Source organism: Lissotriton vulgaris, chromosome 5 (genome assembly GCF_964263255.1).
Source record: "Lissotriton vulgaris chromosome 5, aLisVul1.2, whole genome shotgun sequence".
NCBI classification, from domain to species: Eukaryota; Metazoa; Chordata; class Amphibia; order Caudata; family Salamandridae; genus Lissotriton; species Lissotriton vulgaris.
The window spans coordinates 1529546770-1529574100 of NC_141693.1; the positions used below are offsets into that span (position 1 = coordinate 1529546770).

The 27331-nt window shown below is 46.1% G+C and overlaps 1 protein-coding gene across 1 annotated transcript in view; it reads right to left on the reverse strand.

Annotated features, from left to right (window-relative positions):
- The window catches only part of LOC147712936 (cytosolic phospholipase A2 gamma-like), a 405968-nt gene that overhangs the window by 356812 nt on the left and 21825 nt on the right, over nt 1-27331 (reverse strand). The window contains exon 2 of the mRNA XM_086923599.1: nt 24912-24954. Within this exon, the coding sequence (XP_086779725.1) occupies nt 24912-24914 (3 nt within the window). The 5' untranslated portion in view covers nt 24915-24954. The remainder of the gene's footprint in view (nt 1-24911; nt 24955-27331) is intronic.

Below are 27331 nucleotides of genomic sequence, written 5' to 3' on the forward strand. Positions count from 1 at the left end.
AGAGATACTGACTTATTTTATTGCTCTTGTAGAGAAACTGGAGATAATACACAGGCAGATGTACTTTACATGTACCGTGTGCAAAGATTGCAAATCAATTACCTAAATTACCCAAAAATAGCCCACATTGTTCGTTTACTAGATTCAGGGATATGACGAATCAGGAAATAGAAGATCTCATGAGACAGGTAAAAACAGGCTCATCCCTAGATCCCTGCCCCCCTAAAATCTTCATCCCAGTAATTGATGTGGTGAGCAAAGTCATTACTCCCATTTGCAACGCCATGTTCCAATCTGGGATATTCCCAGATAAGTTAAAAAACACGCCGCTGAAACCTCTACTGAAAAAAACTGGTCTAGATAAAACAACTCTCAAAAACTACAGACCCATTGCCAGCTTGCCTTACCTGGCTAAAATAGTGGAAAAAGCAATGAATATCCAATTAGCTGAATACATTGAACAAAATAACCTCCTGGATGAGTCGCAGTTTGGGTTCCGGAAACTTCATGGAACGGAGACTGCCCTCATTAAGGCTGCCGATGATATCAGAACCATTAGGGACCTAGGAGGAACAGCTATATTGGTCCTGCTGGATCTCTCGGCGGCCTTCGACACGGTCAATCATGCTGTCCTGATTGACCGTGTCGAGGACATGGGCATTTGCTCAAAGGCCAAGGAGCTTTTGGCTTCATTTCTTTCCAACAGAACGCAGGCAGTGACTCTGGGCGCATTTCAATCCACTGAGCTCGCCCTCCCATGTGGCGTCCCGCAAGGCTCATCCCTAAGTCCGACACTTTTCAACATCTATGTGTCGGACTTAGCAAGGGTGATTAAGAACTACCGGATGAGCCTTACCTCATACGCTGACGACACCCAACTGGTGATCGCAATTAAGAATGATGGTGAGGGGGTTGCCGCCAGGTTCCAAGAAGGCATGCTTGCCATCAAGGACTGGATGTCTGAGAACTGCTTGCGCCTCAACTCGGAGAAAACCGAGGTAATGATCTTTGGAAAACTATCGCCGCAATGGTCCACTCTTTGGTGGCCGACCCCTCTCGGAGCCCCCCCAGAACCTGTGCAAAAGGTCAGGAATTTAGGAATCATATTCGACGACAACCTTAATTTTTCCAACCATGCCAACCAGGTTGCGTCGTCTGCCTTCCACAAGCTTAAGATCATTAGAAAAATCCTGCCCTATCTTCCTGAGAGTACTGGGAAAACAGTGGTGAGTTCCTTGGTACTCTCAACACTTGATTACTGTAATGGATTATTTGTAAATGCCCAGGCACGGGTGGTGGCCAAACTGCAGCTTATACAAAATGCTGCCGCAAGGCTACTAGCTGGCATTCCTAAGTTTCAGTCCACCAGGCAAGCGATAAGGAACTACCACTGGTTAACAGTGAGAAATCGCATTAGATTCAAAACCTTGTGTCTCACCTATAAAGCCCTCAAGGGTCTTGGACCAGCATTTCTCAAACAGAAACTTTGCTACTATTTACCAAAAAGATCCTTACGCTCCGAACAGAGACATCTACTGGCAGTGCCACGCACTAGGACGGTGACATGGGGCGACAGAAGCTTTACCAACGCTGCTGCCAAACTGTGGAACACGCTTCCAAAGGAAATAAAATTGGCACCATAGCTACTGCAATTTAGGAAATTGATAAAAACCTGGTTATTTGACCAATAAACTGCTCAGGACAACACTTTTTATGGTAGATATATGTCCAATCTGGGATCTTCAGTAAAGTTATAGCGCCAAGACACCCACGGGTATAAGCTGCGCTTTATAAATTATTAAAATAAATAAATAAAATAAACTCCTGTTGTTTTGTTAAGAGGCCGAAGCGATCCCTTTCTCCCCTGACATATGTCTCCTCCAGAAGCTTGTTAACCACCAGACATCGGTCAGCGAAGCCAGTTCACTTCCCGATTGCCTGCTAAAGAAACAAGCATTTGCAATGCAGTAGGCCTCGCATTTGCGAGAGTTTAAGCTATTTAGATTGTAAATGGCAATGCCTTTTATTTATGTTTTAAAAATCAACACATAATCAAAAGGCATTGTAAATGTAAATGTATTTGAGCTTATATAGCGCACAGCTACCCACAGTGGGTGTCCCGGCGCTTGCTTAGGGAACCCGTCCTGGTATTCCCCTGTGAGATAGCCCCAGCAGGGTATCCACAAGGTGAAAGCCAGGCATCCCGCCGCGAGGGGCCGTTGTGGAGATTAAGCAAGCTATTGCCCAGAGTCGCAGAGTGTGAACCCGTGAGTCGAGAAGGCACCGGAGCGAGAATTATCGAGTCCATGGAATTTTTAGCCCAAGACCCGCCGAGGCGGGAAATTGAATCCTGGTCCAGGGCCTATCTCAGCTTCCGGGTCTGCCGCCTCTAACCCCTGAGCCACACTTCTCCACAATACATTTACAATAGCTCAAACTCTTATAAATGTGAGACCTGTTGAATTGCAAAAGCTTGTTTTAGGTGCTATTTTTTTATTTGTATTTAAGCACTCTTCCAGGGTGTATCTTTTGAGCTGGCTTCCTTGTGTACATCTCCCACTCCGTGTTCCTCCAATCTACCCTCCTTCCCTCCTGTAGTTTGTGTTGCTGCTCCACCCACCTTCCTCCCCTCTGTTTTCCGCAGTGTTTTGCCCACATTGGTACCAGCATAGAAGCAATTCATAGCCTTCACAAACTCAGTGGTGCGAGCACGCTGGCCTGGGAGAAGGGAAGTGGGCAGGGAGAAATGGGTTCAGGCTAGGAGGACACTGGTAGGCTGAGAGCACTGACCTTGCGAGCTGGTCTCTACTGCAGAATTGCTGGGCCTGTACTAATTAGACTTGAACTAAAAACACATTAAAACTGTTAAGTTTCTTTCTTGCATTCTGCTAAAAGCCAGCCATCTTCCTTCTCTGTCAAACACATACGTCCTTCTGCAAACAACACAGGTAACGCCATGAGGCCTGACTCTAAACACTCCTCCCAGAATCTGCCCCTTGTTAAACTCCTAAAGTAATCATGTTCCTGATGGGAACATCTCTTCTAGATGACCGCTGTCTCTGCTAATAAACGTGGAGACTACTCTCTACATTTACATAACAAGAATGTATGAACCATCACTGCACTGAAAGGATACTTTACCTTCCACGCTTTGTAATGGAGAGATATATGCCTGGAATATAGGGAAATTGTGATGAATCTGCCAGCTACTTCAGTTCCAGTAGTTTGCACCAAAAACATAGCAGCTTGTAGAACATTGTGTGACCGAGGAACTGCAGTGCCAAAATGGATCCTTTTTAGTTTGAAAGTCCCCTTTAAGTTCCCTATTTCACCAGAGGGTGATTCAAATTACAGGTTCATGTAATTGGATTATGGTGGTGATATCAACGCGGTGTGAGAAGCGCTTGGCATGATGGGATATGTAGTCCCGGCAACTCCTGCTATTCAAGCACTAACACAGTTCAAAGGAAAAAAGGACTACATATTCCGGGATTCATCGGAACAGCGATTGCATTCCAAAGGCGGACGAAAACAGTAGTTAGGTGCCGCTGCTTCTGGACCAAACGGAAGTCAGAATCAGCTAAAGAGCCTGTAAAAACCAAGCTAACAGGAGCTATGGCAACGTTGAACAAATAGAAAGCGGTAGGAGAAACTACTGGCAATAGGCGGGATTTCACCTAACACATAGATATTACTTCATGCATTGTAGAGGCAGCGCATGCGCTGCCTATGCGAGACCTAATAAAATAAAGGTGTGGGTCGCCAAACTCTTTTTTTCAATATTTAGGTCGAGCCTACAGTGCGCATGCACTCTCTGCAAGGTCTGTGGTATTCACTTACCAGGACACTATTCCCACCTGCTGCTCGACATAGGTTAACTCCAGTGCTACTCTTAATTGCAGAATCGTGGCTCATTCTGGCACCCGACAGCTCACTTTTGTTGAAGGCCGAGGAGTACCGGCCAATTACAGTCTTCTTACAGTTTTATCAAGTATCTTTTTTTTGCTTGGATTTCTTTTTGCAATTTGCACATTCCCAGCAGGGGAGGGCGACAGGCAAAGGCAGCCACTGCTGGACCCCAAGGGGTTCACAGAGACTTTATCCCCTGTTTTCTGAAAGCAGGCGCTATCAAGTGTTTGTGCATGTGAGCACATATTTTAGCATACACTGAGCATTAAGTTGGAGTTTTACTCTAAAAGAGAGGGAACCATTGGATGACAGCAGACTGCAACATGGATCCCCCGCTCACTAGTCGGCAGTTCTCACCACTGCCCCATATACTTTGCCTAGCCAACTTGCAGAGTGCAGTACCAAATGCGATCAAAAAAAGGTCCCATGGGACACCTAGTGACCGCATGTGGTACTGCACCCTCACAACACTTAACATTGGGACTGCCATTAGCACTCTAACGCTATTGCACCATTGCAGGTGTTACCTAAAAAAAACACTAAAAAAGTTCTTTTTTTGTTTTATTAAGGTGGAGAGGGCATATCTATTGCATAGGTAAAAGAAATTGCCATTTATAATGCAGATCGCTCCAACTGCAACAAATGGGAGACCTATTGCATTTTCAATGCTTGTTTATACTTTTAGTAAGCAGTGCAGCATGTCGCCTGTGCCGCACTGCTTATTAAACTAATGCAATATTGAAAAGTGCTTTTTATTGGAGTGGGGCGAGGCAGGGCTTGCAGAAATCCCAACAGTTTGTTGAGGGGTGCTGAGTAAAATAAAGGCACGGATCGTTACACTCAATTTTTTCAATATTTTATACTTTTAGTAAGCAGCGCAGCATGCCGCCTGTGCTGCACGGCTTATTAAAAGCATAACATGTTATAAAAATAGTTTGGCCAGTAGCGCCTTTCGTTGTAGTGGGACGATGCTTACCAAGATGAAAGCGAAAGCCTAGCGAGACCTAAAAAAACAAAAGTTGGCATTTTTATTGCTCATTCATCCTCTGAACTTTAGCAAAGTTATTATGGGGGTGCTGCAGCATCACAGCAGGGGGAAGGTGGGGATAGGGGGGGGTCCTGGCCCTGCTCAGGTGAGCCTTGGTGAGTAACCGTGCCGCAGTTCGTCATATGAATAGTGGGAGTCGATGAAAAGAGAATGGACCCCAGCGCGGAGCAATGCACAAACACACTGAGCTGTGTTCCTCGAAGAATGCCAGTTCGATTCATGGACCTGTCTCACACACACAGAGGTGCCCTGTAAAAATAAAGATTAACACGTTTAACTCTTGCCCCCTTGAAGTCATATGGAGCTGAGCGCACACCACAAAACATGATCCAATAACACATTTTAGTGCACAACGCTTCTGCAGTTTCTAAGCACTGTAAATAAAAGGTATCATTATTACCCTAATTAGAGGTGGGGAAATTATCGACCCCAAAGTTTAAATGGCTGAGACCTGAGGGCTCTGGAATCATGATCGGCAGAGTACAGTCTGCAGATGACATCAGCGGCGAGCGTTCAGCATGGAGATGCAACCTGGCGACACACCCCTGCCTTTGCTCACCCCACAATATAGACTTTGCTGATCCCATCCATGCGGATTTCGCTGACGATGGAGACTTGCCCAGGAGCACACTGTCACTGTGGTTGTAGTTCGGACTGCCGGACTGGCTTGCTATATTCGAGTCAAGCCAGTGACAGCCTGTGTATGTAATAAGTGACAGAGCTGAGCGTCAGTGGGGGGCTGAGTGTATCCGAGAAGATGGCCTCTCCCTGAACACGGTCTGAGGAGGAATCAAAAGTTTGAGTTTGGGTAAACTCCAACTTCCATTCCTTGCTGGAGACGGGCACGCGGTTTCTCAAAATGAAGGTTTGGGCCAGGCAAGTTTTTTTAAATTGAACGCACAGACACTACAGTGGTAGGTCTGAGACATATTTACAGGGTTACTCATATGGTGGTACAACCAGAGCTGAAGGCCCACTAATTTCATTTGATACACAGGCCCTGTCACACTCAGTGTACTTTACTAGGGACTTACCAGTATATCAAATATGCCAATCATAATCATAATTTACATAGAAAGCATATGCACTTTAGCACTGATCATCAGCTGTAAAGTGCTCAAAATCGTATAGCCAACACAAGCAGTGTCAGAGAAAAGGACACAAATGGCAAAAGGTTTGGGGCTAGACCTGCAAAAAAGGCCAGGTCTAACACACACCACACATCGAATCTACTCGAGAAGACTCATGCCTGGACCTCACTCCCTCCTACACTCTCCTCTTCCTCACATGGCACATTGGCCTTTACAGCAAGCAGGTACTGTTGCTCCAGGCTCCTAGACAGGTGGTCTTGGATTCACTGAGTAATGTTCCCTCACTTAGCAGGAACACTAGCAGGCCTTAGCCCCAGTTGTGGTCACAGGCAGAAGTCTTGCAGAAATTCCTCTCCTCACGCAGCTGTGTGGCTGCTTGACAGATGACAGTTTTTGGAGCCACAAACTCCCCTCCTTAGAGTCTATTTCCACATACCAAATGCGATTTAGAGTCCGAGTCTTTGCAGTTTTTTGTAAGGTTTCAGCTTCTTTTGAAGTGTCCACTCCTCTGCTCTGTCTTCTACTTAAAAAGCAGTAAAGCTGATAGTCCCACAATACAGATCACAGGAGTGACTAGTGTACACACCTTGATCTCAGCCACAGTGATATGTGCATCAAAAGGTTCAGTCATTTCCACCAGAAGAATAGACCACAGGTTGCATTCCTCCTACATATGCAACATGGAGGAAACACCTGACAAAGGAAGTAGGATATCATATGAACTGGAGAGGTGTGATATTGCCCCACGGGGCGCGAGTCCCTTACTCACCCCGCCAGGATTGCCGCCCCTCCGATGCTCTCCCTTCCAGGAACCGAGGTCAGAAACAACCACAAAAGCGACCATGACAACGGGAATCCCGCCCCAGGACCCAATCCGGAGAGACAACGGACCGGAAAGACTTCACCCTGACCCCGGAAGTCCCGCCTCTTCGCCGACGTCAGGAGACAGAAAAGACGGAAGTGGGAATTCAGAAGCCATCGGAGTATCGCAGCAGGAGATTTTGACTGGAGCTGCGGAAGTGGAGGACGGGAGCGGAGAAGCAGATGAGTGGTCCGAAGACTGGTGGTGTCCCCCGGAGGTGGCTGAAGAGCGGCCGCAACTCGACGGAGAGTTGCGGCGGAGCGTGTGAGTACCAGTTACCTTCTTTAAAGCACGCTAGGTGCTCTGTGTAAATACTTCGGCCCCTGTAAAATTACTCCCTCTATCCTAGACACGTCATTTGTAGTAGCTCGGCACCCTGTATATATTGTATAGCACCTCGCACTGTGTAAAGACTTCCCCTACACGAACCTCATCGAACACCCTCTGTACTTTACCTTTCCTCGTCCTCCCCACCCTTTCCTCACGGTCCTTTCTACTTCCTCACACCCTGGTGAAGGTTACGGTACAAGACCTCAAGCCTCAGTGGGACTAACGGCTCCTTCTCCTTGTTTTCTCTTATTGCCCTCCGAGGATTCACCCTGACCTCCGAAGACGTCTACACCCAAGACCTGGACCCCTACCGAACCCCTACAACACCCGAAGACGGACGAAGACTGTACACCCTGTTTTTGGAGCCCTATATTTGTTTCCCCTGTTTTGTTATAAGAACTGCCTAGTGTGCAATAAAAGACCACTATTTCCCACTACATCCGGCCTCCTTGCCTGCTTTTCCAGCCCGCCGACCACCCACGTTCACATCTGGTGTCAGAAGTGGGATTTCCTGGAAGCATGGAGGCTGTGATGAAGAGGATGGCCAAGTCCCAGGAACAGTTGGGGAAATTAATGGAGCGGTTCCTGAAGACCGCAGAGGACGGCCGAGGCCAGCTCCACGATGTACTCAAAGGGCAGGGGGACACGCACGAACAGGTTATGGGGAAATTGACCGACGCCCTGGGACAACAGAGACCAATGACCTCCCTGCCTTCCGTGGTTCTCCAGAAGTATGTGCCGGGGGAGGACCCGGACTACTTCTTTACTAATTTCGAGAGGTTAGCACAGGCCGCCTCTTGGCCTGTCGACCGTTGGGGCCAATACCTTGGGCCCTTGTTGACCGGCGACTTGCAAGCCGCGTACCAACAGGCTAATATACAGGGCAACACCCCTTATGGGGACATCAAGAAGTGTATCCTCAACGGCTGGGCATAGACGATGAGACTTACCGAGTAAAGTTACACCAGGCCAAGGAAGGGCCTCAAGAAACCCCCAGAGCCCTTTCCTTCAGGATCAAGGATTTAGCCAACCGATGGCTTAGGCCCGATGCCTCCACCAAAGAAGAAATCCTCGAGAAAGTATACCTGGAGCAGTTAATGGCTTCATTGCATCCAGGCACTCAAAGGTGGGTTCGACAACACGCCCGTCTTACACTGGAAGCCGCAGTTAAAATAGCAAGCGCATACAGTCGAGCTCAAGACGTACAGCGAGGCAAGGAGGAACACCCACATAAAACACACCCCTCCACAGGCATCCTACCCCACCGACCACCTCTACCGAGAAGACCAGAACCAACCCCTCTCTTACCCACCCCTATACTGCATTGATCTACCAACCCAGGACCCCAATGTTACAGTTGTGGGGGTTTCGGACACATTGCTCTGGTGTGTCCCCACAAGGAGGAGCCCATGGATGTAGGCCTTGTCCAGAACTATGTCTGTTCTGTTCCAGGTACTGCACCACCCCTGTTCCGTTGTCCAGTGAACATTGACGGACAGACAGTCATGGCTCTAGCAGACACTGGGTGTCGACAGAGCGTCCTCAGACCACAAGACATGGCCTCCCCTGTTGGCCCCCCATCTGGCATGGTCGCCATTCAATACGTCCACGGAGACACTAAAAGATATCCGACCACCCAAGTACATGTTAAACACCCCAAGGACCCAGGAACCACCCTCACAGTGGGTCTTTTACCGGCTCTTCCAGAACAGGCCATTTTGGGGAGCGACTATTCCGGACTGCCTAGATTTCTACAGGACACGACCGATTCCCTGACCCGATGGTGGGAAGAAGCACCATTCCCTCAGGTTCTGTCTTCCCCATCGATGGAGCCTAAACCCCACAAATCCAAAACACAGAAGAAGAAAGAAAAGAGAGAGTACACCTGTGTTTTCCCAGTGATCCCGGACGAGCATCCCTGGCAGACCGACAGGGAATTCAGGGCAGCACAACAAGAAGACCCTCTCCTGCAGGAGGCGTGGGGAAGAGCACTAGACAACAAGGATACCCTTAATGTAGGTCCCTACTTTTTTTTAAAAAAAATGGGTTGTTAAACCGTAAGGGAGGGACACAGCAAAAACCCCAACTTTTGATCCCTGGCCCCTTCCGAGACAAAGTCCTGTTCCTTGCCCACAGTCACCTCCTGGGGGGCCATTTTGGCGACGAAAAAAACAGTCAAGCGATCCTAGAAAAGTTCTACTGGCCCGGTGTTTACCAACACATTAAGACTTATTGCCGGGAGTGCCCCGTGTGCCAAAAGCATAGCAGATATCGACCCCCTAGGGTACCCCTACAGCCTCTTCCTGTCATTGATGTCCCATTCAGCAGAGTAGGGATGGACATTTTCGGACCCCTCTTACCCTCCCGAAGCGGCTGTTGCTATGCCCTAGTCATCGTGGACTATGCCACGCGCTTCCCCGAAGCCCTGCCATTGCGTCAACCCACTACACAGAACATCGCCAAAGCCCTCATCTCAGTGTTCTCCAGAGTGGGGTTTCCCCGGGAAATCCTGACCGATCAGGGCACCCCTTTTGTCTCAGCCCTCATGAAACAGGTCTGCTCCCAACTACGGATAAAACAGATTAGAACATCGGCATACCATCCGCAAACCGATGGGTTAGTCGAGAGATACAACCCCACATTGAAACAAACACTAAAGAAATTGCTGGGATTAGAAGCAAGAAGGTGGGAGGATATGTTACCACTTGCCTTGTTCGCCATTCGTTGTAAAACACAGAGCAGCACCGGTGATAAATCCTATGAACTACTGTATGGTCGTTCCCCTCGTACCCTTTTGGACATGGCTCAAGAAGTATGTGAAGCTGCATTCACTTCAGCTTCAGAAAAACCACGACCCACCACCACCCGCAACAGGGTCCTCGCAGGAGCTGGAACAAGATCACCGCCGAGCAGCTCACCACCTCCCTCTGCCAGAACCCTCCCGCCAGCACACGGACCCAAACGAAGCAGCCAGCAACCTCACACAGTGGCTCACCAACTGCGCAGATGACCTCGCACCACTGAAGGACCCTCCCATTAGACCCGGCAGCACGAAAGCCCAATGGTTCACCGACGAACTCAAGGCCTCCAAGAAGAACTGCCGCACCCTCGAGAGAGCCTGGCGCCACGACCAGACCACAGACAACATGACGGCCCTCAAGCACGCCACCCGCAAACACCACCAGCTAATCAGAATCACCAAGAAGACAGCATTCAAAGAACGACTGGACAGCAGCGCCCACAACAGCAAGGAACTCTTCAGGATCGTCAAAGAGTTCTCTAACCTCAGCGCCGGAAACAACAACATCACTCCCTCGCAAGACCTCTGCGACTCAGTAGCCTCGTTCTTCCACCGCATGATCGCCGATATACACAACAGCTTCGGCGCACCAACCACGCACGCAACCACCGAACCAAAGCCCCCCACCACCACCCTCTGCGCCTGTACCCCGATCAGCACCAAAGACACCACCCGAACGATGAACACCATCCACTCCGGATCACCAACCGACCCCTTCCCCCACCACGTCTTCAACAAGGCCGACTCCATTATCGCACCTCAACTCCGGGACATCATCAACACCTCCTTCAACACCGCCACCGTCCCGGAGACCTGGAAGCACGCCGAGCTCAGCGCCCTCCTGAAGAAACCAACAGCGCACCCCACTGACCTAAAGAACTACCGCTCCATCTCGCTCCTCCCTTTTCCTGCCAAAGTCATCGAAAAGACCGTCAACAGACAGCTTGCCGCCTTCCTCGACCCTTCGCAGTCCGGCTTCCGAGCCAACCACAGCACCGAGACCGCCCTCATTGCAGCCACTGACGACATCAGATCCCTGCTCGACAACGGGGAAACAGCTGCCCTCATCCTCCTGGACCTCTTTGCAGCGTTCAACACTGTCTGCCACCACACCCTAGTACAGCGCCTCAGCAACATCGGAATCCGAGAGAAGGCACTGGAGTGGATCATCTCGTTCCTCGCTGGAAGAACCCAGAGAGTCCTCCTCCCCTCGTTCAGATCCGAGGCCACTAAAGTCATCTGTGGCGTACCACAAGGGTCATCACTCAGCCCAACCTTCTTCAACGTCTACATGAGCCCTCTCGCAGCCCTCGCACGCAAACATAACCTCAACATCATCTCCTATGCCGACGACACCCAGCTGATTCTCTCCCTTACCAACGACCCCGCCACCGCCAGGACCAGCCTACACGAAGGGATGAAAAACGTCGCCGAATGGATGAAGAACAGCCGCCTGAAACTGAACTCAGACAAGACGGAAGTCCTCATCCTGGGATCATCGCTCTCTGCCTGGGACGACTCCTGGAGGCCCCCTGCCCTGGGCACCACCTCCAAACCAATGGACCATGCACGCAACCTGGGCTTCATCCTGGGCTCCTCCCTCTCGATGACCAGACAAGTCAACGCCGTCTCGTCATCATGCTTCAACACCCTGCGCATGCTCCATAAGATCTTCCGTTGGATCCCCACCAAAACCAGGAAGACGGTCACCCAGGCACTCGTCACCAGCCGACTGGACTACGGAAACACCCTCTACACCGGAACCACAGCCAAACTTCAGAAAAGACTCCAGCGCATCCAGAACGCCTCCGCACGACTTGTCCAGGACATCCCCCGACACAGCCACATCTCCGGCCATCTGAGAGACCTGCACTGGCTCCCCGTCAGCAAGAGGATCACGTTCAGGCTCCTCACCCACGCACACAAGGCACTCCACAACTTGGGCCCCAAGTACCTCAACAACCTCCTGACCTTCTACACACCCACCCGTCTGCTACGATCGACCAGGCTCGCCCTCACCGCCGTACCACGCACCCGCAAAGCCACCGCCGGGGGAAGATCCTTCTCCTACCTGGCAGCCAAGACATGGAACTCCCTCCCGATCCACCTCCAGCTGACCCAGGATCATCTCTCCTTCAGGAAGCTCCTCAAGACCTGGCTCTTCGAGCAGTAGCAGACCCCTCCCCCCCACCGCCTTGCGACCCTTCCGGGTGAGTAGCGCGCTATGCAAATGCCCATGATTGATTAATTGATGGGGACTTCCTTCCGTCCGCATGCCCAGGTTACCAGGGGTAATATTTACTGGGGCTTACTGTGGTAACAGAAGTTGCACTAATCATGGTACAGTGTTAGGGAAATGAGATCTGGCATTGGGAACCTGGTTTGCATGGACTCAGTAGACTTACAGTTTGAAATTAGATCAGACATCAGGAAAAAAGTGGGGGCTAACCATGTCAAAAGAGGCACTTTCCTACATTCGGGAAAACTTGCCGCACAGGTGCGATGCATGGAAATCTGAACGTGCTGGAGGTCGGCAAACAGACACTGTATAGATTTATTCAGCCCTGGTCGCACAATGTGTCAATTTTTTTAGCTGCACAGCAGGGTCTGTGTCGTAGTCAATGTAATGGTCTTGGACTTCGAAGGTGCGCCGATCTTGGGCAACGGCAGTCTCTTCGGGTGTGGGCAGATGCTGTGTCAATGCCTTCAGCAGCACAACGGAAAAATAGGCAGTGGAAGGGCGATGTGTCACTTTACAGGCTTCTTTTAGCTTTTTAAAGTAGAACAGCCTCCAAGGGCCCAGAACTGGAATTGGCACCACAAGGCAGGTCAGGACTCCTAGCAGTGGCGTTGAGGATTCTCAAGGTAAAGTTCTTATGTCCCACAGACTTCTTAACAAGAGGCAAGCTCTACTTCAAGCCCTTGGAAAATCTTCTCAAGCAGGATACAGCAAAGTCAAAATCCAGTCCTTTCTACTGCCCACAGACAGAAGCAGCAACTGCAGGCCAACCCAGCAAAGCAACATGCAGCAAAGTGGCAGTACTCTTCCTGACAGTTAATCTGCTCATCTTCTTGGCAGGTGTTAAGCCTGGGATCCTTGGAGTGATTTCCCCTGAATTTTTGCCTCTCCCTCCTGCATGTTTGACTGTGTGGTGGATTTTGTGTTTGCTGGCTTAGATGCTTTTTGCACTTTACGACTACTGATCAGTGTCAAGTGCAAGTGCTCCCTGTGTAAATTGTGATGATGATTGATTATCCATGAGAGGCATATTTGATTTACTGGCAAGTCTCTATTAAATTGCATTGAGTGCGTCTGGGCCTGTTTATTAAATGCAACTAGTTGGCTTGCATCCCTGTAAATGTGTCTCAGACCTATCACTGTAGTGTCTGCGCACACATTTTTAACTACCATGTTGACCTGGCAAGTGCAACCACTTACCGGGCCCAAACCTTCACTTTTCTACTATGTAAGGCACCCCTCATGTATGCATAAGGTATCCCCATGGAATGTCTGACAAAATATCGAAGTCAAAAATATCGAAATACAAAAATATCGAAGTCAAAAATATAGGAATCCTATCCCTAACAAGGTAAGTACAAAAATATCGAAAAAGTAATATCGTAGTACAAAAATATCGAAATTAAAAATATCGTTTTTTTAAAGGTATTAATAATAATGTAAAAATAATTATAAAATACATATAATGTTACAAATATTAAATAAAAATATTAAAACATAATAAAAAAATTAAAACTAATACATATACATTTAAAATAAATTAAAAACTTAATAATTTAATGTAATTTTATATTTTTTAATTTTATTTAATTGATTTAATTTAAATTTATTTTATTTTTACCCTGTACGACTGTACCCCAAAAACCCAAAACTGACCCTGAACCCTAAAAATACCCCTTTACCCAAAAACTGAAAACTGACCCTGAACCCTAAAAATACCCCTTTACCCAAAAACTGAAAACTGACCCTGAACCCAAAAAATACCCCTTTACCCAAAAACTGAAAACTGACCCTGAACCCTAAAAATACCCCTTTACCCAAAAACTGAAAACTGACCCTGAACCCTAAAAATACCCCTTTACCCAAGAACTGAAAACTGACCCTGAACCCTAAAAATACCCCTTTACCCAAAAACTGAAAACTGACCCTGAACCCTAAAAAAACTCCTTTACCCAAAATTAATTATTATTATTTAATTACCAATTAATTATTAATTAACAATAACAATAAAGTAAATATATTAGCACATTAGCTGTAATTAATTAAATTTAATAATTAATATTATTTTTTCCCAATTAATTAATTAAGAATAACAAAAATGTATATATATAAAAAAATTACTCTAATTAATGTAATTAACTAATTAATATTAATTAATTACCAACTAATTAATAATAAAAAAATGTACAAAATTATATTAATTAATTAACTAATTAATATTAATTAATTACCAATTAATTATTAATTAAAAATATTTACAAACAGATATTAATTAATTAATTATTATTAAATTACTTCCCACCCTATTCCCCTATAAACCCATAACCCGCTACAGAACATATTTATCAATTAATTACAATTAATTAAAAATTAATTCTCAATTAATCAATTAATAATTCCTACTAATTAATAATTAATTTAACATAATTAAATTACTTCCCACCCTATTCCCCTATAAACCCACAACCCGCTACAGTACTAAAAGACAATATTTAATTAAATTACATTAAAAATAAATAATAAAACATAATAAATACAATATAATATACACAAAATGTATTTAAAAATTGATATTAGTAACATCGAAATTATTTATTTCGATATTATTGACATCGATATTTAAAACTTCGATATTACTAATATCATACTAATATCGATATTAAGACTGTCGATATTACTTACCTTCTATATTATGTCCCATCGATATTTAAACTTCGATATAATTGTATATCGAAATTTAAAACTTGATATTTTGTCTGTGTACCATCCCCATGGGCAGGGTGCTGTATATGTGAAAGGTAGTACATGTATTGGTGTGTGTGTCATTTCCTGGTAGTGAAATACTGTACATTTTGTTTTCCACAGTTGAAAGTCTATCTGTCTGTCCTGTAGGCTATCATTGGAGCTCCACTGTAATATTTTAGATGTGTAACTTTCAATAGGGACAATGGATTTTAGGCTAACTGAACTCAGAATTTCATAACACACCTTTTAGAGAAGGTGGATTTTTAAATTATGGGTTTGAAAATGCCACTTTTAGAAAGTGGGCATTTTCTTGTTTAACTATGCTGTGTGCCTCTGCCAGTTTGTGTATTCATTGAATGGGTTTGGAGTGACAGGAGCTGGTGATGTGCATTCATTCAAGCAAGTCCCAAGGGGGTTGTTGAGGTGTGCCCTGCCTTTCCTGGTTTATGCATAGCTAGGTTAAATAGGCCTTGTCTGCATTTAGAGCAGTGGGAGGGGGTTCACTAGAACATTAGAAAGCTATGATTATTTTGCACAATGCTGTATCCAATTCCTATAGGGAAGGTGGGCCAGCAAGGATAGAACTGGTTTTGACTGGGCTCAAAGACCCTTGCCATAAAGAGAACAATAGGAAAGTGGGGTATAAGCATTGGACCTTAAACTTCAGGGAATTAGATCACTTCTGGTTTTAAGAGGAACCTCTATCAAGGAGAAGAGCTGGAGAGCTGTAAGGAGAAGCACTGCCCCTTTGCTGTGTTGCTTTTCTCTGTTGGACTGCAGTAGCTGCTTTTGTCAAAGAGAGGACAAAAACTGGAACTTTGCTGTGAACCTGCTTGAGAACAATCCCTAAGTTCTTGTGTGTGCTTACGTCCTGTTCTGAAGTCACAGGGAAACAAAGACTTCACCTGCAACCAACTGACCAGCATTTGGGCTTGTCTGTTGACTCCTGTATTCAACAGGGTGCCAATTCTAGTTCCTGGGCCCTGACAATTGTCTGATTGGTGCTACAAAGCAAGAACAACAAATCTGGCACTGTCAGCAACATTATAAGTGATGCAACAACATGCACCAAATCCAGGGGCATTGCTCGTAAATGCACTACACACCGCCTGACACACTACGATGCCTGCAGTTATTGGTCTTCCCGATGCCAGGGCACGTAATAATGCCATCACCACTAGCATCACATTCTTATGGAACCAATAGCTGACATGAGTGACGTTATGAACTCTTTTACGTTGTATCGCCTCACTGGAACAGACACCTTAGTGCCAACTCCACTTCACTTCTCTTCAACTGTCCTGGACTCGATACCTCACCTTCTCACAGACTCGACACCTCGCCTCCCCTGTGGAAGAAAGGAGTCAGCTTTGTGTTAGCAACCGAGGCCTCACCTCCACGACGCCATGCATCGTCTGTTGACATTGTTTCCAAGGTACTGATGTTTAGGGGTCTGTGTGACTTCATGCCCGACCTGTGCACCTAGAGGTTGGCGCCGTACTTGGATTTGTGCCTGTCACTACATCAATTTGCCCCAGGTGGAGCTATTTGTTTGTATAGTATTATTGCTGAAGTAACCGTCCTACAAGTAATATCTTGGTACATGAATATTGGATTTTTGTTGTTATGGTTTTGTTTGGTTTAACCCCTTCCATGCTGATGACGGCCCCCGGCCATCTTGGCACACAGTGCTCTTGTGCTGATGACGGCTGGGGGCCGTCATGACCACGCCCGCAATCGGAATGTGCCGCACAGGAGCGGAATTCCGGCCGCAGGCAAGGGGTTAAATAAAGATATTTGTGATGTCCTTTTGCCTTGTTTTCATTTTGTTACTGTGTGTCGGGTGCAAATACTTTACACATAGTCTTAGGGATAAGCCTGTCTGCTAGTCTCAAGCTACCAAGAGGGTGAGCAGGGGTTATCTAAAGTATATAATCCCTTTACCCTGACTAGAAGGAAGGGTCTTTCCTTGGACATACCTTTGTCAACCAGAGATCCCCATTTCTAACAACAGGAGTGTTCTAAAAATCTCAGGTTTTATGTCAAATAATGACATCCATTTTGCCCTTAAAGTTTGCAAACTTCAAAGAAAGTCTTTGTTGCTCACAAATTCTTGCCCTGCCCAGCCTTGGCTCCAGACACACTTCAGAAGGGTGGAGACAGCATTGTGAGAGGACAGGTACAGCCCTACTCAGGTGTTGATGACAACTTCTCCCACCTGTCTTGCCCAGGAAGACCCATCAGTCTAGTGATGGCTCATCTGGATATGTAGGACACACCTCAGTTCCTTTTGTGTGACTGTCTAGAATGAATGCACAAACAGCCCTGTCAGTCTAAACCAGGCGTGGAATCCACAGGATGGTTAAGGATGGTTAAACAAGAAAATGGCCACTTTCAAAAAGTGCGTTTTCAAACACACAATATAAAAAAAACCTTGACTAAAAGATGTATTTTAATGTTCTGAGCTCAGGGAGCCCAAACATCTTTTCCCATTTGAAAGTTAAACTTGTATATTGTTACAAGGCAGCTCCTATGATAACCTATGGGAGAGACAGGCCTTGCAATAGTGAAAAACAAAAGTGGCAGTATTTTCACTATCAGGACATGTAAAATACCAGCATATGTCCTACCTTTCACATATACTGAACGCTGCCAATGGGGGTACCTTAGACCTACCTCAGGGGTGCTTTACATGTAGGAAAAGGGAAAGGTATGGCCTAGCAAGTGGTTACACTTGCCAGGTCAACATGACAGTTTGAAAGTGCACTCACGGGCAATGCAATGGAAGGCCAGAGACAAGTTTACATGACAACTCATGTGTATGGCACATTCAGTGCTGCAGACTCACTAGTAGCATTTGATTTGCAGGCCCTGGACACGCATAGTGCATTTTACCAAGGATGTTTCAGTAAATCAAACATACCAATCATGGATAACCAGAATCACAATTACACAGGGAGCACACCATCAAAATTACAGGTGGCAGGGGCAGAAAGACAGGGAAAACCACGCCTAGTATGCCATGTCTAACATGTGGTCCTTCCAGATGAAAGTAAGGAGAACGTCCCAACCTCCTGAGAGTTATCACTAAGGTAGAAGAATGTGTGGGTTCTGTACCAGGTCCGGTGTTCCACTGTAAAGGTTATCCCCTGTAGGGAAATGGACCACCTCAACAGTGTTGGCTTCTCACCCTTTATTGGCATCAACCATCTGATGGTCTGTGGTCTTTCTAAATCTGGAAGTAAGTCCCAAACAAGTAGGGTCTTAGCTTCCTCAATGCCCGGACCACAGTAAAGTCTTCTTGCTCAATTCCTCTCCACCTCTGTTCCTGGGGAAGTTATTCATTGCTAATGAAGGCTAAAGGTTTGTCCAGGCACACATCCTCCAGCTGTGAGAGTACCCACCCTTCACCATGCTCTGTAGCATCTGTCTGCACAAATAATTCTCGGGAGAAGGCAGGTGCCCTGAGCATGGGTGCCATTCACATAGCTGCCTTCAGGGCATCACCAGCATTTTGCCAGGCGTCGGTACATATCACTTTCTTTGGCTGCTTCCTAGAAGCCAGTTCCGTTAGGAGGGCAACAATGGTGCCAAAGCCCTTAATATATCTCCTGTAATAACCAGTGATAATCAGTGAGACCTATAAAGGCTCTAACCTCAGTCTAGGTCTTAAATCAAATGTACTGAGGGACTTGGCAGCTCCCAGCCGATCTATGAGCTTATCAGCTCGGGAATGGGGTGTGCATCAGTCTTAGTGATGGTGTTAAGCCCACAGTAGCCCATTATAATGCAAAAGAATACAAAGTTCCCCAGGGAAAGTAAAGGAAGTATGTGTGACAGTATGGAGTAGAACGAAAGCAGGGAACGGAGTGTTCCCTTGTTGGAACTAGAAGACCTCACACACCCAGAAACCTAGGTGTCATGCTTCATCATTGGTCTCCTGCTCCTCGTCAGACTGGCGCTGCAATGTCTGACGGGCGCCGTAGGCGCTCTTTGTTGGAGATCTTTTGTTCCAGCCAATGGTTTGAGTGCGTGTAAGGGGTCTGGTGGAGGTATAGTCATGAGGGAGTGGTGAGATTTAAAAGAAGGTGAGTCAGTCCACAAGGGACTTTATTAACGTGGCTGACTCCCTTGGTTAAAATGGTAGGAGGGCAGATAGGAACTGCTTAGTCTACAGTGGGCTAACTCAACCCTCTAAAAAGGTCGACATGTTTCTTGCCTGTCTGGCAATTCTTCAGGACCTCGGGTATTATGTACTACACAGTGAGAATAAGGTAAACAAAAAAGGAAAGAAGAAAGATACAACCTCACTGGGTCAATCAGGGAGCAGGCCAAATGGTCCTGCTCTAGGGGGGAGACCCCAGCAGAAACACTATAGGGCCCCGCAGTCTGTTCCCGTGGGGCTGTTCGACAAGGTAAGATACCTCAGATACGAGCAGCCAGGGTGTGTAACCTACCCCAACGCGAGGCGCCCCAATCGGTGGCGAGGAACAGCTGGAACAGTAGCCCACACAGAACTGTACCAGGTGTGCAGCTGCCTTCGGAACCAAGACCACTGGGCTGGCCCATGGACTGTTGGAGGGCTCGATCATCCTTAAGGCCAGCATCTTGGAAAAATCTTCCATGATGCTGGCTTTGACCCTGTCAGTCAACCTGTAAATATCATGCTTCACAGTTGGACTATCCCCAGTGTCCACATCGTGGGTACAACAATGTATGACTAGTGGGATTAGGTAAAACAGAGTGGCAAACTGCCCCAGCAACTGGCAATAGTCATTCTGCTGTTCAGGTGTCAGGGCAGAAGAGAGGTTCACACCTTCTACTGACCCATCTTGCTCCTTGGCATAAAGGATGTCAGAAAGAGGCTCAATCTCCTCTTCCACCCATCACGTGTTGCCAAGAGCATGTTCTCTCCAGACCTCTCAAAGTGAGACTTGAGACAGTTCACATGTAGCACCCTTAATTAGTTCATTGGAACCCGCAAGTTCACCAGATATTTGACATCCCTCTTGTGCTCCAACATCTCATAAGGCCTAGTCAACTTGATCTGGAGAGCACACAGCGCTGCTGGGGCCATGTCCCACACTGTCTGGCCAGGATGAAACTCAAACAGAGTGGCATACTAGTGATACCAGTGTTTCAAATCTTACTGGCTTACTTCCAGGTTCAACTGAGCAAGCTTATTGAAGCTCAGTCTGGTTTATAAAGGCCAGTAAATAGCTTAAGGCATCCTGGGGGATTGCTGGGACCCTTCTTTCAGCCTTCTTTCACAAGACTAGGAGGTCTCCTCAGAGGGTGCCTATAAAGCAGCTTAAAGTGGCTGAAACCAGTGACTTCTGTGGTACCTTCCAGTAAGCAAAGAGAAGGCATGACAAGAGGATGTTAAACTTATGCCTCATGGGGTCTCACAGACCCCCAATCATGCCGTTCAAGGTTTGGTTGAACCTCTCACCAACCCATTACTTTGGGATGGTAAGGAGTGGTGAACTTGTAGATACATCACACTCCTTCCACAGGAACCTAATACACTTGGATATGAAGTTGGTACCTCGGTCGGATATCACCTTCTTGGGGAAACTCACATGGGAAAAGATTCTCCTTAGTACCCAGCCCCCGCTGATGCTGTCACCGTTCTCAGTGGTATAGCCTCCGGGTACTGGGTTCAGCGGGGTTCAGCCTTTAAGTATAGCTAAATCAGCCCGTGACCGCGTGGATGCACCTACCCATCCCCGCCGAGTTCGGATATCCGGCTGAACCCCGCTGAACTGACCCGCCGAGCACTCATGTGGCTCTTAGACCTTGACTTTTAGGCATAGGACTTTCCACCAAGGTAATATACACCCATATCGCATACATGACACTAGCATGTTGTTGAGTTCTTTTATTATTTTTCACCCACACAAGGTCCTGATGAATCGCAGGTGATTAACCTTAATGCGAGAAACATGTTGACCATTTGTTTTTCAAGGCTTCTCTAGGGTCACTCTACCTAACCTGGTGACGCCCAGCGAGCCCCTTGTACACAGTTTTTTAATTGTAGCAGGGGGACCTCCAGAATAAAGTTGTTTCCGGCACCCCTTGCTGCATTTTAATCACCACACCAAGTCTACCTGTTTTCCTACCCACACACCCGCACTTCATCAAAGGGCAGTTGGATAAAAAGATCTCCGATAAAGAGCCCCTCCTCGAGGTGAGCCCGTCGGGGATTGCACCGCCCCCCGACGAGGAGCAACCGCCAATGATGAAGCATGACGCCCTTTTGGGTGTGTGAGGCAAATACATCCAACATAATGGATGCCCAAAGGTGTACTACTCACATCTTCGGTCACGTCAGTCTTATCTAACTTTCCCCTCCCCTTTTTTAGGAACAGTACAGCAACCCCCTTTGTTAGATTACCTGTACGGGCACACGCTGTGACTGGACCTTCCACTTCCTTAAGTGGTAATTAGTGTCCTCTGATCTACTGATCACTCTCCCTTTCTTTGATAAATCATCTCAGTAGGCTCCCACACTTGTCCTGGAACCAACTCCTCCCCAAGTGCTTAACTTGCCAACCCCCATGACTGTGCACCAGTGGGTGCCGGTGTCCACTTGGGGTCCCCCCTCATGTATCCCTCATGACCACATGCATAACACTTGTAGGTACCCCTCTCTGCAGGCATCCTTGTTGAGATCCATGACTTTTTCTCACCTGGTGGATGGTAATCCGTACCCTGGGAACTAGATTGGAGCCCTTTAGAGAACTCCCTCTATTTACCCCTGCCCCCACACTCTTCTGCTGGGGACACTGACCACCCTTGGCAGAGTCTTCCACATACCCCTTGTGGACCCTGGTACTCGTCCAGCAGTCCGTCACCTGAGAAAGCTTCCTTGGGACATTCAGCTTGCTATCAATCAGATGCTAGGGCAGCTATGGCATACAAAGACTATACAAGTGCTCCCAAACAATCAAATTATACATTCCCTGATAGTCATGTTCCTGGCTGCCCTTTATCCAACCATCCAGTGCTCTGTAAAAAAGAGTTACACATTCCAACCAAGTATGAGAATCAGTTTCTTTAAAGATCTCAAATTTGCCTTATATTGCTCTGGGGTTAAACCATACCGGGTGATTAAGGCGTCCTTTGTGATATTGTAGATGAGGTTCTGTATTTCCCCCAGGGCTGTCAAAGTATCCCACCTTCTATCTCAAAGCGATTCCAAAGACCCCCACCCCCAATGGGTGTCAAGGACCTCATTCATGTGGAGTGCTGCCCCTTACTCCACAAAGAAGCATGTATGCCATTCCCAATCCTGTTACCTTTTACCAGATCCTTTGGAATGCGCACCTTTTACCCAAACTGCACTGGCTGTACGGTGCCATCATTTGAAATGGACTCTACCTGCTTTGGCTTGATGTCCAGCTCCTTCACACTTAATTCATGTACCGTCAACAATTTATTTTGTGACAGTGCAACAGTTTTCTCTTTCTCTTGTTGTTTTTGCTCCATTTCAAACGTTTTATTGTGGAGCATCACATGCTCCAACTCATGAGTTCCAGAGTCCCAGCGGAGGCGATGCATCAGTTATGCTGGGAGCACTGCCTGCTCTTAAAAAATATTTATACATCCATTCACAAAGGGAAGCAGTCCCTGGGGTACCCCTTCCCGTTTGCGAATGCTTTACCACCCTTCTGAAAAGGGTGGTAGACTGCGAGGGTTTTGCGACCGCAATTGAGGTTGCAAAACAATCATACATTGGGTAAGGATTCGCAATTAGGAAGGGATGCCCTTAACACGCCTCTTCCTAATAGCGAGTCGCTAACCCTATTTTGCGAGACCCTAATAGGTTAGCGACTCACAAATTGGGTTAGTACATTAGGCTGACCTATTTTGCGGTCGCAAAGTGGCTGAAATCCCCTTTGCGACAGCAAATAACAGTTGTACATCTGGCCTATATTTTTTAATTCTACGTTCAGGGAGCCCAAACTCCAAATCTCTATCTCTTTCAATTTAAAGTTACACTTCTAAAATGTTACAAGGCAGCTCCAATGATAACCTTTGGGAGTGATAGGCCTTGCAATAGTGAAAAACCAAATTGGTAGTATTTCAGTATCAAGACATGTAAAAAACATTAGCAAATGTCATACCCTTCAAATACACTGCACCCTGCCCATGGGGGTACCTAGGGCCTAACTTAGGGGTGCCTTATATATAGAAAAAGGGAGGATTATGGCCTGGCAAGAGGGTGCTCTTGCCAGGTTGACATGTAAGTTTAAAACTGCACTCACAGGCACCACAGTGGCAAGCCTGAGGCAAGTTTACAAGGCTACTCGTGTGGGTGACACAATCAGTGCTGCAGGCCCACTAGCAGCATTTGATTTGCCGGCCTCGGGCACACCTGGTGCCCTTTGTTATTTTAGCAGGTATTTATTAAGCGCACGGCTACTCCAGGGAGTGTCCCAGTGCTGAAGCATACAAGACCTGCATGTACCATGAAACCCAACAAGCTCAGTTTAAGGCTGTTGTTGGAATTGCCAGGTTTTAAATTTCCGTCTGAAGGTGATGAGATCCTGGGATTTCCTCATAACATGGGGCAAGCTATTCCAGGCAAGAAGCCAGCACTTGGAAAGATCTACCACCCATCCGGGAAAGCTGAATGCGAGAGGTGATTATCAAAGACTGAGATGATGACCGCAAAGTTCGACACATAATGTAGGGTTGCAGTCTGGCCCCAAGGTATGGGGCACAGATTTTATGGAAGGCCTTAAAAACCAGCACCAGTGATTTGAAGGCGATCCATTTCTTAATCGGTAGCCAGTGCAAGGAAGCTAAAAGAGGGGTGGAATGAATTCTTGGCCCAGACAAGAAGGTAGGTCGGGCTGCCACATTTTGGACCACTTGAAGACTCCCAAGCAGGGATTCAGACACGCCAAGATACAGAGCGTTAGCATAATCCAATCCCAACACCACCAAGGCTTGGACAAGCGTCTTCCGATGGGGGATCGAGAGAAGGGGCAAAAAGTTCCTCAACATCCCAAAACAGGTCCCCGCCAATGATTGAATTTGGGTCTTCATAGAAAGGGAGTCATCAAATTCGACTCCCTTTACCACCAGGGACTTGTCATTAGGTCAAATATGCCAATCATGGATAACCAATCGGGATAACAATTCAAACAGGGAGCACTTGCACTTTAGCACTGACTAGCAGTAGTAAAGTATCCAGAGTACATAAACCAGCAAAAAAGAAGTCCATCACACCATCAAAAATACAGAATTTAGAGGCAAAAAGAAAGGGTAACCCATGCCAAGTATGCCAGTCCTAACACCTTATTATAAGCACCTTACCCATACCTGTCCTCTTTTCTTGTAGTTAAAATTTAGGACAGTGCTGAGAGGCATAATTCTATTCAATATCAGAATATCTACAGGGCCTTCACTTATATTGTAGTCCATTCTAAAGTGCTTCCTTGTTACAGAAGAAACAATCAAACTAGCTTCACATCTGTGTCTGTTAGTAGAAACACATTTTATTCAATATATACCCATATAGAATTAGGCTAAACACCTTTTTAACTGTCACCATTTGTGAATTATATTGGCTGCTCTATCTTCCTAATAGTTCTCAATTTCCTCTTGGTTTGTTCCTGATCAAAAATGAATTCCTTAAATCCACACTGACGTCATGTGTAAAATTACACAGGAAAGTATACAACTGTTGCCACCTCCTTCCCTCATCCCACAGATTTGTACCACGTACATATACACTTGAGGATTAGACGATCATATTACTCTGGATTATCATTACTCATTAAGGAGATCATTTTATCCTATTCGTAGGTGGTATAGTCGATGGTTTGAAATCTATTATCAGTAATTATTAATTGACAGTAGAAAGCAATACCTACCATGGATGCAGAGTAGTTTTTGATGGGCAGTCTTCTAAGTTATCTACAAGAGAAACATGCAACAAGACATGACAATTTTAAAAGCTTAAAATAAAAGAAATGTGAGTGTGGCAATATGGAAATATTTACACAGACAATATACAAAAAGGTTAATGTGAAGTAAACTTTAGTTAAAAGCTGGATGTAAATATATAATCTATGTTAAATCTATTGAAAAGGTAAAGGTTTTATACATACAAAGTGGCAAATAGCCTCTCTTTACTTAGCTTACTGTTTTAAGATCGAAATAAACTTCACAAAGAAGAGACTGAGGATGAATGACAAGGAATTGATTAATTCCTTCAGGATAGAACCATAACACCAAAAGATATGTAGTCAAAAGTTGTATTCTATTGGTATGAAAATGCTCTGTCATGGTGAGCAATGGACACACAATATTGAAAATGAAGTTTCACAGACAAAAACACTGGAATAGAGACAACACTAAATAGTTCCAAAGGTGGTAATCCTATTAAAACTAAAGATATATATGCAGATTGTGCTCTGAGAGGTGAAAATGTATGCATTGTGTAATAATACTCATAGCTGCCAAGATTTAGATTGCACATGTGCGACATTTCCATGATTTCTGTATACTTATGACTGACATTAAACAATCAAAAGCATGGCACTTTGGGTGGTCACAAGTAAAACAAAGCAAAGAAGGAAATGGAAACAGACAAATATTATAAATTACGCCCTTTGAGCAATGATAAGCTCTAAAAACATTCTTGAATGCTGCAAACCCCCTAAAATGAAAAATCACTAACCTACTGTCCTTCTAGACAGGCATGGGTCAAGTGTGACAGAATTTGAAAGAGATGCTCTGCAGCAGCCCAGAACTGAAAGGTATACCACCCAGAAGTTCAGCACCACCAGTTAAAACCCCCACTGGCTATTTTGGTGAAATGCAGCCAGGCCGCCTTGAGCTCATCATGGTCATACTGGTGCTTTAATGCATGACTAATGCATTTTAGTGTGGTGATGCAGATATCTGCACTAAAATGCATTCATCCAACCCCAGATGTGTGAATATTAACACTGCGGGGAAAAGCCCAGTGGAATCAGATGCATTTTGTACTTATATTTCATTAGCATACACCCCACAGATTACATATTGTTATAAAACAGTTTAAAAAAAAGTAAAATTAAAAAGGATACACAAGCAGAAAGAAAATTTAATTCTGCACTTAATATGGTAGCGAAACTAAAAGGGTAAACCCACTATATATCAGCGTAAATGGTAGCAATTAAGCCAAATATTAATTTGAAAAATTAACCATGAATCCTAACTGTTGCAAAGTCATCATGCGTGCCATTTGTTGACTGGTACTGTTGGTAACTGACTCTGACTGTCCCTGGGCTCTGTTTAACCAGGGCCAGTGCTATGTTGAAAACACAGTAAAGACACACATATACATGAGGGTACACTATATATTTGGACACACTTATAATTGGCATGACTTACCCTATAAGTCCCTAGTGCATAATAGGGGAATGTGGATTAAAACTACCTATAAGGCCCAAATATATAATAGGGCATGGCAGTTTAGAGGCCAGCAACCCTTTCTGCACTTGCATTTGCGCACCTCAAGAGCCTGAGGTCATTTTAAAAGCAGCCCTCTGTTGCAGCACAACTTTTAAATGTACACATTACTCTGACTATGCGCTTTCCCTCTGCGCGGTCTTCCTACACTTCACACTGGCGTTTGCAAGATTCACCACTCCGGTCCCCAGCCGTGGGGAACGACATTAGGCGTTGCCTGACCAACTACTTAGCGACTAACGATGTGAGCTCTACGCTGCTATCCTCAGTGTGAGAAGCACTTAAAATGGTTGCGAGAGGGGCCCTCATTGCTAAGGCGGCCTACGAGAAAAAGATCAGGCAGTCCAAGCACGCAGAACTCGAAGCAACCGTTAGAGAATTGGAAGCTATTTACAAACGCACTGGGGCTCCCAGAATTTGGCGGCAGTTGGAAAAATAGCGACTCTAGCTTCGACGTCTCGATCGGGCTGAACATGCGGGGGTCCGATTGAAGCACAAATACTATGCAGGCTCCAATAAAGGAGGCCGTATGCTGGCTCATTGCCTGCGAAGGCAGCGAGATGCGCAGGCTATCAAAACACTACCAGGGTGGGCAGGCGATTAAGGAGGATGCCGGTATACTGGCTGCATGCCGTTCTTTTTACCAAAATCTCTATACTGCGGACTCTTCCATGCTCTCCGATCCCAATGAGTGTGTTCGAGGCTGAGGCCCTGGAAGCCCCTTTTCGTATTGAAGAAGTGATCTCTGCTATTGCCCGGTTGAAGGTCCTGAAAGCACCAGGCCCGGATGGCTTTAGAGCTCTTTTTTATAAAAACTTTGCGCCAAACTAACCCC